Raw genomic sequence first — 13,899 nt, forward strand, 5'->3', positions numbered from 1 at the left:
GGAATACGCGTTTGTGTGCGCCATTCCAGCCCTGCCCTCTGCCCCATTCCAGCCGCGTTCCAGCTCCTCCTCCTGCCGTATTCCAGCCCCGTTCCAGCTTCTCTTTCTGTCCCATTCCACCCCTTCCCCCTGTCCCATTCCAGCCCTTCCCTCTGCTCCATTCCAGCTCTTCCCCCGACCCATTCCAGCCCTTTCCCCTGCCGCATTCTAGTCCCATTCCAGCCTCTCCCCGTGCCCCATCCCTGCCCTTCCTCTTGCCCCATTTCAGTCCTTCCTCTGCCCCATTCCTGCCCTTCCCCCTGCCCCATTCCAGTCGCATTCCAGCCCTTCCGTCTACCCCACTCCACCCCTTCCTCCTGCTCCATTCCAGCCCTTCCTCCTACTCCTTGCCAACCCTTCTTTATTTACATCTAACCTCACTTGACTTTGCTCTACTTTTAATTCATTTGACCTGAATCGACCTATCTCGGCCAAATCTGCCCTGACCGCACACGACGCGACCCCAGTCTGACCTAAACTAAACTGACCTGAGATAACCTAACCTACCTGAACTGATATAACCTACCTACCTGTCCTAATCGTGACCTTCCTAAATAAGAAGGAGTGTCGAAGTGACCACAGTTCAGATATTTCGGGGGCCAGTTGAGGCGCAGCCGAGGTAAGCCAAAGGTCATTGTGGAATTGCTACCAGATTGATAAGTGATCCTACAACACCACTCTGCAATGCCCCCACCACCACTCTGCATTGCTTTCCCCCCCTTCTAAGCCACACGCAATATGATCCTGCAACAGCACTATTCAGTGCTCTCACCTGCTCCTTCCTAAACCCCACGGTACTCAGTGATCCTGCAACACCACTTTGCAATGCTCTCACCACCTCCCTCCCAAACCACGCGGTACATCAGTAATCCTGCAACACATCTCTGCATTTCACCCTCACCACCTCCCTCCTAAACCCCATCCTACATAAGTCCTCCTGCAACACCACTCTGCAATCCTCTCACCTCCTCTCCATGTGAGTCATCGTGCAACACAACTCTGCAATTAACCCTCACCATCTCTCTCCTAAAACACACACGCTACAGCCACGTCCGCATGTGTCCCGCCTTGTTCTAAGTGGTCTGACAATTTGACCATTTTGTTTCATGTTTTATCTGTGTTTCGTGTTTTTATCTTTCATGTTTTTATCTGTGTTTCATGTTTCTTGTGTCATGTTTTGTCTACTTCATGTTTATCTGTTTCATGTATTTTTTCTGTTTCGTGTTTGTGTGTTTGGCGTTTTGTTTCGTATTTCTGTTTTATGTTTTATTATTCATGTTTTATTTGTCAAGTTTTATCTGTTTCTTGTTTTATGTTCATGTTTTTATCTGTTTTATGTTTTATCTGTTTTGTTTTATGTTTCATGTTTTATGTCGTGTTTACCTTTGTTTCATATTTTTATCTGTTTTATGTTTTTTTTCTGCTTCATGTTTTTATGTGTTCATGTTTTAATCCGTGCATCAAGTTTCATTTAGTTCATGTTTTATCTGTTTCATGTTTTATCTGTAAGCGTTGTTCTTTGTCCTTTGGTGTGCAGCTGGAAGAACAAGAGCTTGATACATAGGCCGGTCAGACTCGTAGGCAAAGTTTGTTTCTCCTCTGCCCCTCTCCATCCAGCATTACAAACACTTACGATCCATACCCTGTCGTAACTCCGATTTTGATTTGCAGGAAGGATAAGGACTTGAGTCTTCCTGCGTCTCCCGTTCTAACTTCATCAATAAATCTTAGTTACGAGACGAAAATTACTCCAGGTTATAACTGCCTTTCTACAGGATGATCAGGGAAAGGAGGGCAAATTTCTTCCCTTGCCTAGTTCTTCCTGTAAAATCATATCCAAATTGGGACGGGGAATGGATGGGAATTTTATTTGTGAATCCCGCCTCTGGATATAAATGGTTTCTTATCGTATTCTAGGGGACAATCGGGACCTAGCAAAAATTCGGTCTAAATAACTCTCGTACATTAATTCTGAGTCTCCAGCCCACCCTCCCACCCTCCTCCGCCCCCGCCCGTCCCCGGCCCGCCCACTCTCCATGGCCCAATACCTTCTTAAGTGTATTTATAAGTAGCGTCTAAAACTATCTTTACTTTTATCTCTACCCTTTTAGCCACGAACACTTAATAATCAGGCCAGAGGGAACGTTAAAGTAAATAATAAGATCAGACATGGTAACTCTCGATAAAAATTAGTTACCAAGGAGATTAATATTTTTTTGAGAGATGGTCAGCACATACATGGTCGGAACAGCTCTTGTTCTCTCTCTCTCTCTCTCTCTCTCTCTCTCTCTCTTGATGGGGAGTTTTCAGCTGTATTCTTTAATGTCTTCCTTACACAAACGTCTTTATCTTCCCACTCCCCTTCTCCTCTTTCTCCCCTTCCCGCTCCTACTCCCCCTCCCCATGTTCTGTTCCCTCTCCCCTTCCTCTCACCCTCCCTCCTCTCCCCTTCTCCCCTCCGCCTTCCCAACCTCCTGTTCTCCATCTTCTCTCCCCTGCCCTCTTGTTCTCCCTTCCCTTCCCTTTCCCTTTCCCCTTCCCCTTCCCCTTCCCACTGCTCTCTCTCCATGTATGTGTGTTGAGTGGAGATGCCTGATATCCTGCCTATCTTAGCTAGTTGCAGGGTAATGGCGCTGCAATGGCCATCAACATGCAAATTGTGGCCTGCAAGCACTGGGAGACGGCTGGGAGGACGAGCTGGGGAGAGAGGTGGTGGGGGAGGAGGGTGGAGAGGTGGGGAGGAAGGGAGCGTGAGAGGTGAAGATGGGGGGGGGGGTGGAGTGAAAGATGAGGATGGAGAATGGGGAAGGGAGTTGAGGATGGAGAGTGGGGGAGTTAAAGAGATGGGGTGTAAGATGGGTGTAGTGGGTGATGCGGATAGCGAGTGGGGTGTGTGAAAGAAGTGAGGATGGGGAGGGGAGAGGTGGGGAGTTGGGGGTGTGAGAGATGAACATCAGGAGAGAGAGAGAGAGAGAGAGAGAGAGAGAGGGGGGGGGAGGGGGGAAAGTGATTGAGAAGGGAATGTGTTTGTTTATGAGAGGTAGCGATGAGAAGGATATGTGTGTGTGTGTGTGTGTGTGTGTGTGTGTGTGTGTGTGTGTGTGTGTGTGTGTGTCATCTCTTGTTCACAGTGATTGCTTACACGGAATTTAGTTCACATAAAAATACCAATTTAATTTCTTACCTGTCGCACCTTCTCCATCGCCTATCACTCACTACACCTATCCCCTGCCCCATTCATCATCGCTCAATACACACACACACACACACACACACACACACACACACACACACACACACACACACACACACACACACACACACACACACACGTTCGTACATCTCCAGCACAGGAAAGGGGTAATTTAGGATACCACTCTCCCTCCCAGATATTTCGTTCCTGCAGCAGACCCTTATGGACCATTAGTTACAGTTAACCATGTAGGTCCTGTGTGTGTGTGTGTGTGTGTGTGTGTGTGTGTGTGTGTGTGTGTGTGTGAGAGAGAGAGAGAGAGAGAGAGACGTCCAAAATATCCCACCCTTCCTCTCGTGTGGCCAGGCCTCTTACGTCATATATTACACTCTAATTGGCCATTACCTCTAGCGTCAGTCCTCTCTCTCTCTCTCTCTCTCTCTCTCTCGTCGCATGTGTTGTTGTGTGTCGTCCTCTCCACCAACACATACACTGGCTTTAGGGATATTGATTTGGTGTGTGTGTGTGTGTGTGTGTGTGTGTGTGTGTGTGTGTGTGTGTGTGTGTGTGTGTGTGTGTGTGTGTGCGCGCGTGTGCGTGTGCGCGTGTGCGTGTGCGTGCGTGCGTGCATTTTGAGGTAGTAGACGAGAAGAGAAACGGAAAAGAGTTTACGATTCTTACCGCACATATTTATTCCAGGAAAAAAACAAAACAGAGATTCTGCCCCAAGTTACACGGGCCATCAAAGGCTAAGCAGGACTTATTCGGGACCCATAAAGCCCTATACAAGAACCAGTCACGATTTATTTAGGTTTAATATCCTGGTGGCGTGTGTGAGGGGTGTTGTGGTGGGGGGGTTGCGTGCCTACCTCCCCTTTACCCCAGCCTAATTTAGTGGTGGGGGTGGATGGGGGCGGGGTCATTATTGTGTCACCCCGCGTCTCATCCTGCTCTTTATGCTGCCCTTGTTTGCCCTCAGTCCTCCCTGCCCAACCTGACCCGACCTCACCTAACCTAACCCAGTGATAAGCCAGACTTCTTTGCCTTACCTTACCTAATCTAAACCAACCTAACTCTATCGTAGTTGTACCTAACCTAACCAAACCTAGGTAAGTCTAACCTGTCCCTGACCCAAAGTAACCTGACCAAATTAGTTGTACAGGCGGCTGGGAGCAAGGCTAAAATTGAGTCACCCACTGGCTCATCCTGTTCTTCATGTCTTTCGTAGTTTCCCTCCTCCACCAACCACCATCTGTTTCATGAACGGATTTTTGTCCCACCTGGTCGTTTTAGAAGGCCATTGCCAGCCTTCAAGGTGGTGATGTGGATTGATAACAGATAATAAGAGCTGAGTTGCGATAGATAAATGCAACACGATAATGTCTGTTTTTTTTAGTATTCTTGGTATCTACAGACGATTTTATTCAGCCTGGGGGAGACGTTACGAATTGGAGGGGTTACATGAGGTCATTCCAAGGTCAAATAACACACACACACACACACACACACACACACACACACACACACACACACACACACACACACACACACACACGGTCATTTTAGTGATAAGATTAGCGGCATTCCATTCACCTTTCTATTCACCACTTCCTTTCATTTCTTCATTCTCTTCTCCCTTCCTCCAGCCTCAAACTTTCTTACATTCACTGTATATACGTTTTCACTTAAATTATGAAATGTAACCAGATAGTTGAATTTAATCCTGAAAGTTCAAGATGGAGTAATGAAGTCCTTTTTATCATACAGTATTTATAGCATATTATTTTCCTGTGTCTGTTCTCCTCCCGCCTTCACCTTACTCTTTGCTATCACGATTCTACACTTTTCCTTTATTGAGTTTCTGGTTTAGGCTGCAACACCTGCAACACAAGTATTCAGAGTTGCAAGTGTGTGTGTGTGTGTGTGTGTGTGTGTGTGTGTGGGGTCACTGATTTAGGTCACTTTCTATGAGTGGTGGTTGTGGAGGTCAGAGAGAGAGAGAGAGAGAGAGAGAGAGAGAGAGAGAGAGAGAGAGAGTTAAAGTTGAAGGGGCTTGTATTTTTTAATTGAGCTGGTAAAATCCTACTTAGTTTTCACGGCTTTTTACACTTTTTCTTTCACCATTTCTTCCTCTCGTAGTTTTTGTGGGACAGTTTTTTTTATTATTATTAATTTGCCTGTATTAATGTGAAACTGACGGCTCATATATGCTCTTGGGGCTCTGTGGTTGAGATATGAGCTTAGTGTGACCAGTTGACAGTGGTTAAAATGAGAAACACGATTGAGGTGAGTGATTTGGGCTTACACTCTCTCTCTCTCTCTCTCTCTCTCTCTCTCTCTCTCTCTCTCAGCTTCTAAAATTTGTAGGCATACGATTTTCTCACGATCAATATTTTCTTCACTGACGCCTCTCTTCAGTTGAACCTGCCCTACATTGCCGTCTCTCCATCTTGAATGCCGAGTTTTAGCAATAGATTAACACTAGAATATGATGATTGTCACGAAGAAGTGCTATGGGAAGGAGGCCGAGCTGTGATATAATCTTTTTCCGACACTGAGCGACGTGAAATGAGCTGCGAAAGGACGAAAATTTGGGCCAAGTTAAGGTGAAAGTCTTATTCGCCATACATATCCTTCGTTGATTATCCTTCATCTTTTTTTTTTAATTTCGTGTTTTCATTCCCAGCAGTGGCCCTTAAACCCCGTCAATCAGTGACTTAGTTTATCTTTATTAACACTTTAGGTATGATAAAAATTTCCTTGCTGGATAAAAATATTATGTTTCGAAAATAAATGTTAAAAATATCTAATCTGATTCAAAGGTTTAATATTATTACATTCCTCCTATTCCCTTCACACTCCTCCTTTCTTTATACTTCTCTCACCTTTACTCCTTTTCCCCCTCCTTCCCTCTCTCCCTGACCCTCAATTCCTCTCCCCTTCACCCTCTGTTCCTCTCTCCTTCACCCTCAATTTTTCTCTCCTTCACTCTCAGTTCCTCTCTCCGTCACCCTCTGTTCCTCACTCATTACACACCACTCATCTTTTCACCCCTCCTCTCCTCCACACTCTTCTCTCACGTATACGCCTCCTCTCTCCTTCACACTCCTCTCATTTACACTGCTTTTTCCCTCGGGTCGTCCTCTGCATCCAAGCTTTTCTTAGTAGTTGGGATGCAGCGTCTTTTAGCTTACACACTTCAGCAGCCGCACCAATCACTCTCTCACTGCCTTCCCGAGCCTCGCCCCCGCACCTCTTTCACGCCTCACGCACTCCACGCACCTCTTTTACGCCTGACGCACTCCACACACCTCGCCTTTCAAAACACATGTCCTTATCTAGCGACTTTGGCCTTGGGGTTTCTTCCTTCATTGCGCTTTCTCCCTCCTCTACCTCCCTCGCTTTCTTCCGCATTTCTCTCTCTCTCTCTCTCTCTCTCTCTCTCTCTCTCTCTCTCTCTCTCTCAGGACCCACATGGCCACCTGTAACTAATAATCCATAAGGGTGTACTTTTGGAACGGAATTTCTGTAATAATGATAATAATAATAATAATAATAATAATAATAATAATAATAATAATAATAATAAATAATAATAATAATAATAATAATAATAATGAACTTCCCCCAGACCTCTGTGAAGACGTGGAGTGCCCTGAGCGAATAGTAATAATAATAATAATAATAATAATAATAATAATAATAATACCCCTTCCCCCAGACCCCTGCGAGGACGTGGAGTGCCCTGAGCGTCAAATCTGCCTGCTGGACAGTAAGAGAGAGCCCGTCTGCCGATGTAACGACGTCTGCGCAAAGGAATTCGTCCCCGTCTGCGCCTCCGACGGGAAAACCTACACGTGAGTCTGCTTAGGCGGGGGGATTACTGGAGGGGATTACTGGCTGTGGTTTTGTCTCTAGTAGGAGTGGTGTGGGATTTATGATACGGAGTTCCTTTGCTGTGAGTAGGATTTTTTTCTTTTTAGACTTCACCAGTACTATCACCAGCCATACCAGTCACCATCACCATCCATTACAGTCACCATCCATCACCTCCATCACAGTCACCACCACCACCTTCATCATACATCACTGCCATCACCATCACCACCATCACCATCACCATCATCACCACCACCATCACCACCGTTACACGTCTGCGCCAAAGATTTCCTTCCACTTCTTCGGGAATACACAATCGATACAGTTTGATGCACCAGTCCTGTATGAGACAACCCTAGCATGTATTCAATATGGACGGTGGCTATGAGCGCGGAAGTGGTGACATGTGGAGGTGTTTAATGCGTTGGAGGACTACTGGGCCACAGGGAACGGGTTATTAAGCCTATTCCCAGAGTCAGACACATTAAAAAAAAATCGTTGTCACTACCATCACCATCATCATCATCATCATCATCATCATCATCATCATCATCATCATCGATCACCTGGTGGGAGTAAATCTGTCGACAGTAAATCCTACACATTAATCCCATATAGAGCAGTGTAATCCCATCCAATAAATCCCTGTGAGACATTCACTTCTCTTAACCAAGGCCTCCTTCCGCCCCGCCAGGAACGAGTGTGTGATGAAGGTGGAGGCGTGCAAGGCCAGGAAGACGCTCTCCATTATTTTTCACGGAAGCTGTAGTGCCGGTATGTAATTTATTCTGTCTATCTGTCTATCTATCTATCTATCTATCTATAGCCAGACGCCCGAATACCGTAAGGGGTGACCACAAACAAATCGCCTCCATGTCGCCCTGTCCCCTGCCATTTCGATGCCTTTCCCCCCCAGCTTATACCTCCCTCATATGCTTATACCTCTCCACTCCATCCCTCCATCTCATCCTCGGTCTCCCCCTCCCTTTCCCCTCCCCTCTACCTGACTCACATACATTCTCCTCGTTGTGTATTTATGTACTAACTGGATGCAGAGGGCTGTTTTTTCGAGAGATGATTATTGTTTTTTTTTGCATGTTTTCCTTAAGTTTATTTTATTTTCAGGACAGTAATTTTATTGTGTATTTTTTACCTAAAAGATTTTACATGTACTGCATACGAGAGAATATTAATGGTACCTATTGTTAAAAATAAGTTGATGAGAGAGAGGTGTTAAGGAGCTTCTGTAGGGGATGAGATTGCGGGTGTTTTGAGAGAGAGAGAGAGAGAGAGAGAGAGAGTTGGACGAAAATCTGGGCCAAGTTAAGGTGGAAGAACAATAAATCATGCATGCAATTAAAACCATAACTTTTCTTTCCGGTGTTTCCTCGTTGACCTAACTTCCCAAATTACCAGCCCTCTTGGTTTTGTTTCTTCCCTCCCTCCCGCAGGCTCGGATTATCAAGTTGAGCTAAAAGTTTGTGAGGAGTTGTCTAGGATTTTAGGAGCTTCGTGAGAGCAGGGGAAGGTATGACGTGTGTGTGTAATCAGCGATGTGAGATGAAGTTGGGTGCCCTGATGCTGACCCCCCCATCCCCTCTCCCTCCACGATCATCACCCCCCCCCTTCTCCCTCCACGATCATCACCCCCCCTTTTTCATTTCCTCCTCATTCCTCTGTCCCTTCATCTCCACCCCCCATCCAACCCCTAATCCCTGCCCTACACCATCCATTTCAGCCTCTCATTCCTTCATGCCTACCCGTTACTCTCTCTTCCCATCTCCTCTCCTAACCTCTCGTCCCTTCACCCCTACCCCCTCCCCCCTACCTCACTCTTCCCACTCCTACCTCAACCCCTGCTTCCCCACCCACACCAACACATCCTTCTTCCCATCTCCACCCCAGTTTTCTCACCTCCCCTCCTCTTTCACCCCCACTCACTCACCTGAATCTCTACCCTTCACCTCAATCCCTCATCTTCCCTCCTCTCTCACCTCCACCCTCACACCTTTACCCCTACTCCTAACCTCCCCAGTCCACCCCACCCCCAACCTCCCCAGTCAACCTCACCCCCAACACCACGAACCTCCAGAGTCACTTAGAATGCGACCCTCTGCCTCAGCCCTCTTCCTTGTTCCTGGCCTGCCCCCTCTTCATATCTTTTGTTCAGGAGCAGATTTCTGTCGATGAGCTAGTTCTTAAAATACGTCATACTTGAACATTATTTCTCATTTCATGGTCTTGAGTAACAACAGAAATTTTAAAGATATGATGTTAATGTTGTTTTTACTGGCTGGCTTTATTGTTTTATTTCTTTCCCTTCGTGCATGATATGGTGATTGGATTCGTGTGTGTGTGTGTGTGTTTTCCTGTGTACATGCCCTGATTTCCTGCTCGTGCTTGACCAGGGCTGAACCCTTGCGAACCCATGTCGTGCCTGCCGGGAGAGGAGTGCAACATCGACCTCTTCGGGCAGGCGCGGTGCGAGTGTCCCCCACCCTGCGAGCCCGTCATGAGGCCCGTCTGTGGCTCCGACGGCGAGACCTACGAGAACCTGTGTGAGCTGCACCGCTCCGTCTGCGTCAAGCAAGCCGATATCGTGGTCAGCTACGTCGGCGTCTGCGGTAGGTTTAGTTGTAGTGGTTGTAGTTGTAGGTGTTGTTGTAGTTGTAGTTGTAGTAGTTGTTGTTGCGACCCGGTGAATTGAAGGATGAAACTCTCCTCCAGGCCACTATCTTTATTTATTTATTTATTATTGTTAGGATTTTGATGACATGTATTCTAGTAAGGCATTAGAAAGTGCTCCAGGTATTTATGTAATGAAAAGCTTTATATTCAGTTGGATTGGTCTAGTTATATGTCCACATTAATTTTCCCGCTACAGTATATCACATGGACCAGATACACGTGACCGTAACTCCTTCCTAAGCTGGGATGATAAAACATGCATTAAGAAGGATGGCCATTTGATCCCCCTTCCTTCCACAGGCGAGGAGGACCATGAATTCAAGCAAGGTAAATGTACTCTTCCACAGGCGAGGAGGGTCCCTGCGCCGGCCACGTCTGCGAGCACGGGGGCGTGTGCGTGGAGAGGCAGGGGCGTGGCGTGTGTGAGTGTCCCCAGTGCCCCGCCCACCTTGACCCCGTGTGTGGCAGCGACGGCATCTCCTACGACAACGAGTGCCACCTGAGGGCAGAGGCGTGTCGCATCCACCGCAATATCCCCGTCAGATACCGAGGACGATGCAGTGAGTAGGGGGCAGAGGGAGAGGCAGACAGTAATACGATGATAAGAGGGCGGGAAAGGGGGACGGAGAGAGGTTGATAGAAGGAGGGGGAGGGAAGGGGGACAGAGGTAGAATGGTAGTGTAGGATATTAGAAGGAGAGGGAGGGAAAAGAGGAGATGCAGGATGATGGAAGGAAGGGAAGACTCTCACTTCTGTGGACTCTGAACATCACATTAATCATTCACTCTAATTTTATATTCAACATGTTCCAACGTTAACAAATGTATTTAATTTTATCTACGTATTTTTTCAGTTACTGCAAACCAAATATCCTCGTTACCAATATTCACTTTGTTTTCTTGGATCAATTTGAAAGTGATAGAAATAGATTACAAGTAAATTTCAAGCCAGTATTTGTTGAGATGATTGTGTTCAAAATATATTATTATTTTACGAGGAATATTTATATCTGGCGGACCGTCCAAAGGAACTCTTCTTTCGCTAACTAACTATACTCTTTTTACCCTAACTTGGCCTAGATTTTCGTCCTTTTGCAGCATCTTTCACGTAGATCAGTGGAGGAAGGAGACAATACAATGGGTCTGTAATTGTCTGTAGCACTTTTTCGTGACTAGCACCATAATTTGTATTAATCTACTATACAACTCGGCATTTAGGATGGAAAGATGGCAATTTAAGGCCAGGTTAGAGTAAAGAGTATGGTGACGTACAGTTGGCGACATATGAACCTGGGACAGCATTAGTGTGTAGCAGAGGTCAAGCATTTGGTACACTTCACAGCTTTGACTTAATCACTTGAGTTTCTGGTGACACTAACGTGAATGAATTTAGGTGTCAAAAATTAGTTGAAATGACCGAGTTACTGTGACGCGTGACTGTCGGAAGTTGAAGCTAGACCTCTGCTGCACCCAGACACCAGGTTCATGTCTCCAACTGTACATTCAGAGATAAAAAATTTGCCCGCTGGTTCCCTGCGTCTATTTCACGCTTAGATATGTCTGTCGCTGTGCCCCCTGACGGCTGGTGTAAAGGAAATGCATCTATGGACAGAGAAACATGCCAAGCCTCCCTCAGCTTAGCAATATTAGCCAGCAGTGGAAAGTGAGAAAGTTAAGAGGTGAAATATTACGCACATTTAGGTCACCAACTGTGCTTGTAGAGAGGGTCGTGGGTTCGAATCCAATTATATAGACTCGGCATATTATTTACCAACCTATTTTTGTCTTTATTTTGACAGTACACTTAATTTTCATCTTATTTCCCTTATTTATTGTTTGCCTAATTTATGCTGGGGGGAGGGGAGTCAAATGGTGGGTGACAGAGTGACTTGGAGGCGTTTTGTCTGCGGCCACCCTTTTGCGGGATTAGGGCGTCGGGCTATAGATAGATAGATAGATCCTTTCTTATACTCTCTCTCTCTCTCTCTCTCTCTCTCTCACACACACACACACACACACACACACACACACACACACACACACACACACACACACACACACACACACACACACACACACACACACACACACACACACACACACACACACACACACACACAGGCTCTTGCCAGTGATCTTTAGGTTTGCCAGAGGCGAGTTAATCAGCAGTTGAAGGTCAAAGGTGAGAGAGAGAGAGAGAGAGAGAGAGAGAGAGAGAGAGAGAAGGGGGGAAGAGAGGGAGGGGGACAGGGGAAGGTGGATAGAGAGGATTGAAAAATAAAATGGAAAAGTAGGGACAAGTCAAAAAGGAGAGAGAGAGAGAGAGAGAGAGAGAGAGAGAGAGAGAGAGAGGGAGAGAGATGGAAAGGGGGAGAGAGGCTCGTTGCTCCAAATTGAATGGCTGAAATGAAAGTATTCGACTTCATATAAACGGAGCCACGGTATGCTATGGTCGCTTGGTTATATTGGTATGTGTGCAAATTGACCCTCCCCCCGTTATTCAAAGAGAGAGAGAGAGAGAGAGAGAGAGAGAGAGAGAGAGAGAGAGAAAGGAGGGGGGCGGGAATGGAGGGAGAAGGGGCATTTTGGGAGGCGGGAGTCACTCTATACTGGTTTACATTTTGATCCGCGAGAGGGCGTCGGTGATGGGCAAAATACGGCCACCTCCGCCATTGTGGTTCCAAGTCCTCCCAGTCTTCTGAAGCTTTTATTTTGTTTTTAAAAGAGTATTAGTTAAATTAGGCTTATTGTTAAAACTATGTAGCCTAATCTATAATCACCATTTTATAGGAGTTTGTATATTTAACCCTGTCCTTACCTCGGTGTAAAGAGTCTGCACCAAAATGTCTGAAGTTGGCCAGTTATTTTTTTACACCGCGGCGGCCAGAGGAAGGCTGGGTTGCGCACGGGCCGGCTCCTAGTTTTTCTTGCCCATGTTTATATTCTCGACATACCAGGCCCAGGGAGAGAACTGGAGTGAGCATTTGGAGTGGGGATTTTTGAGTCGGGATTTTGGTCTCTTGCTGTAGCTTGTGTCTATGGCAGTGGAGGATTGGAGGCGAGTTGATTTTGCCAGGCTGTATTGATTTTTTCTTCTTCTTTGTTTTCGGTCTTCTTGTCTTTACATGTTCCTTCCTATATTTTACCATCAAGAAATTTTATTATCCAGTATATTGCAGTTTCTGTATGTATCTTGTTTTTATCCTTTTATTTTCATATTGTGCCCATTTTCCGTACCTGTAAATTACGTATTTGTCTCGTTTCTTCTTTGTATCGTATTTATTTGTACTCTACATTTTGGCTAATTCTCTACCTATATATATATATATATATATATATATATATATATATATATATATATATATATATATCTCTCTATTGTACTTCGTTACTCATTTCTTGGTTATTTAAGTTAGCGCTATCTTCGCTTTTGCCAAGTAAGTTTTTAAAATCATAAGTTTACGTATTTATGATCGATTTTTTCTAGGTTGAACTTAATTGTTTCTTTTTTCAGTTTACTGTACTTAGGAAATAGTCATTGAAGACTAGGTAGCTGTCAGGTTGTTAACAGGGGAGCCTTTTTACTGTCAGGAGTCCCTTAGATAAATAGAAATGTCCCCTATTAACTTTAACAAGATGCGTTTGTGCGTCCATCGCTACGAAAGGAGATATGGAATATTTTAAGCCTTCATTTGCTAGAATTTGTCACAGCTGTAAGTCGTCTTGCGTCAGCCTGAATAAAGTAACGAAATTTCTGTCTAGAAGCAAAAACATCACAAATCCTAGCAGTCGTCAGAATGTGCCATTTATATATATATATATATATATATATATATATATATATATATATATATATATATATATATATATATATATATATATATATATTCTTGCACAACAGATGGAGGATAAGCTGATTAAATATATAAAAAAAAAAATCCGCACACCAGAGTACACATGACCTCCATTCATTAAGGAAAAAAAAAGTGTTCAGGTTAAGCCCCGATTTATGTTCCGTTCCTCAAAATTCACTTCCTTACCATCTAATATTTCCTCTGCCCCCCCCTCACTCCCTCCCTCTCTTCTTTCCTTTCTTCCTTC

At 45.2% G+C, this 13,899-nt stretch overlaps 1 protein-coding gene across 1 annotated transcript in view; it reads left to right on the plus strand.

Annotated features, from left to right (window-relative positions):
* LOC145414961 (agrin-like) overlaps positions 1-13,899 on the plus strand; it is a 208,390-nt gene that overhangs the window by 141,722 nt on the left and 52,769 nt on the right. Inside the window, exons 4-7 of the mRNA XM_080284372.1 lie at positions 6,954-7,089; positions 7,806-7,885; positions 9,520-9,735; positions 10,147-10,359. Coding sequence (XP_080140498.1) covers positions 6,954-7,089; positions 7,806-7,885; positions 9,520-9,735; positions 10,147-10,359 — 645 coding nt within the window. The remainder of the gene's footprint in view (positions 1-6,953; positions 7,090-7,805; positions 7,886-9,519; positions 9,736-10,146; positions 10,360-13,899) is intronic.

The sequence above is a fragment of the Coenobita brevimanus genome, chromosome 101, assembly GCF_032717465.1.
Source record: "Coenobita brevimanus isolate Jiangsu-jjx chromosome 101, ASM3271746v2, whole genome shotgun sequence".
Taxonomy (NCBI): Eukaryota; Metazoa; Arthropoda; class Malacostraca; order Decapoda; family Coenobitidae; genus Coenobita; species Coenobita brevimanus.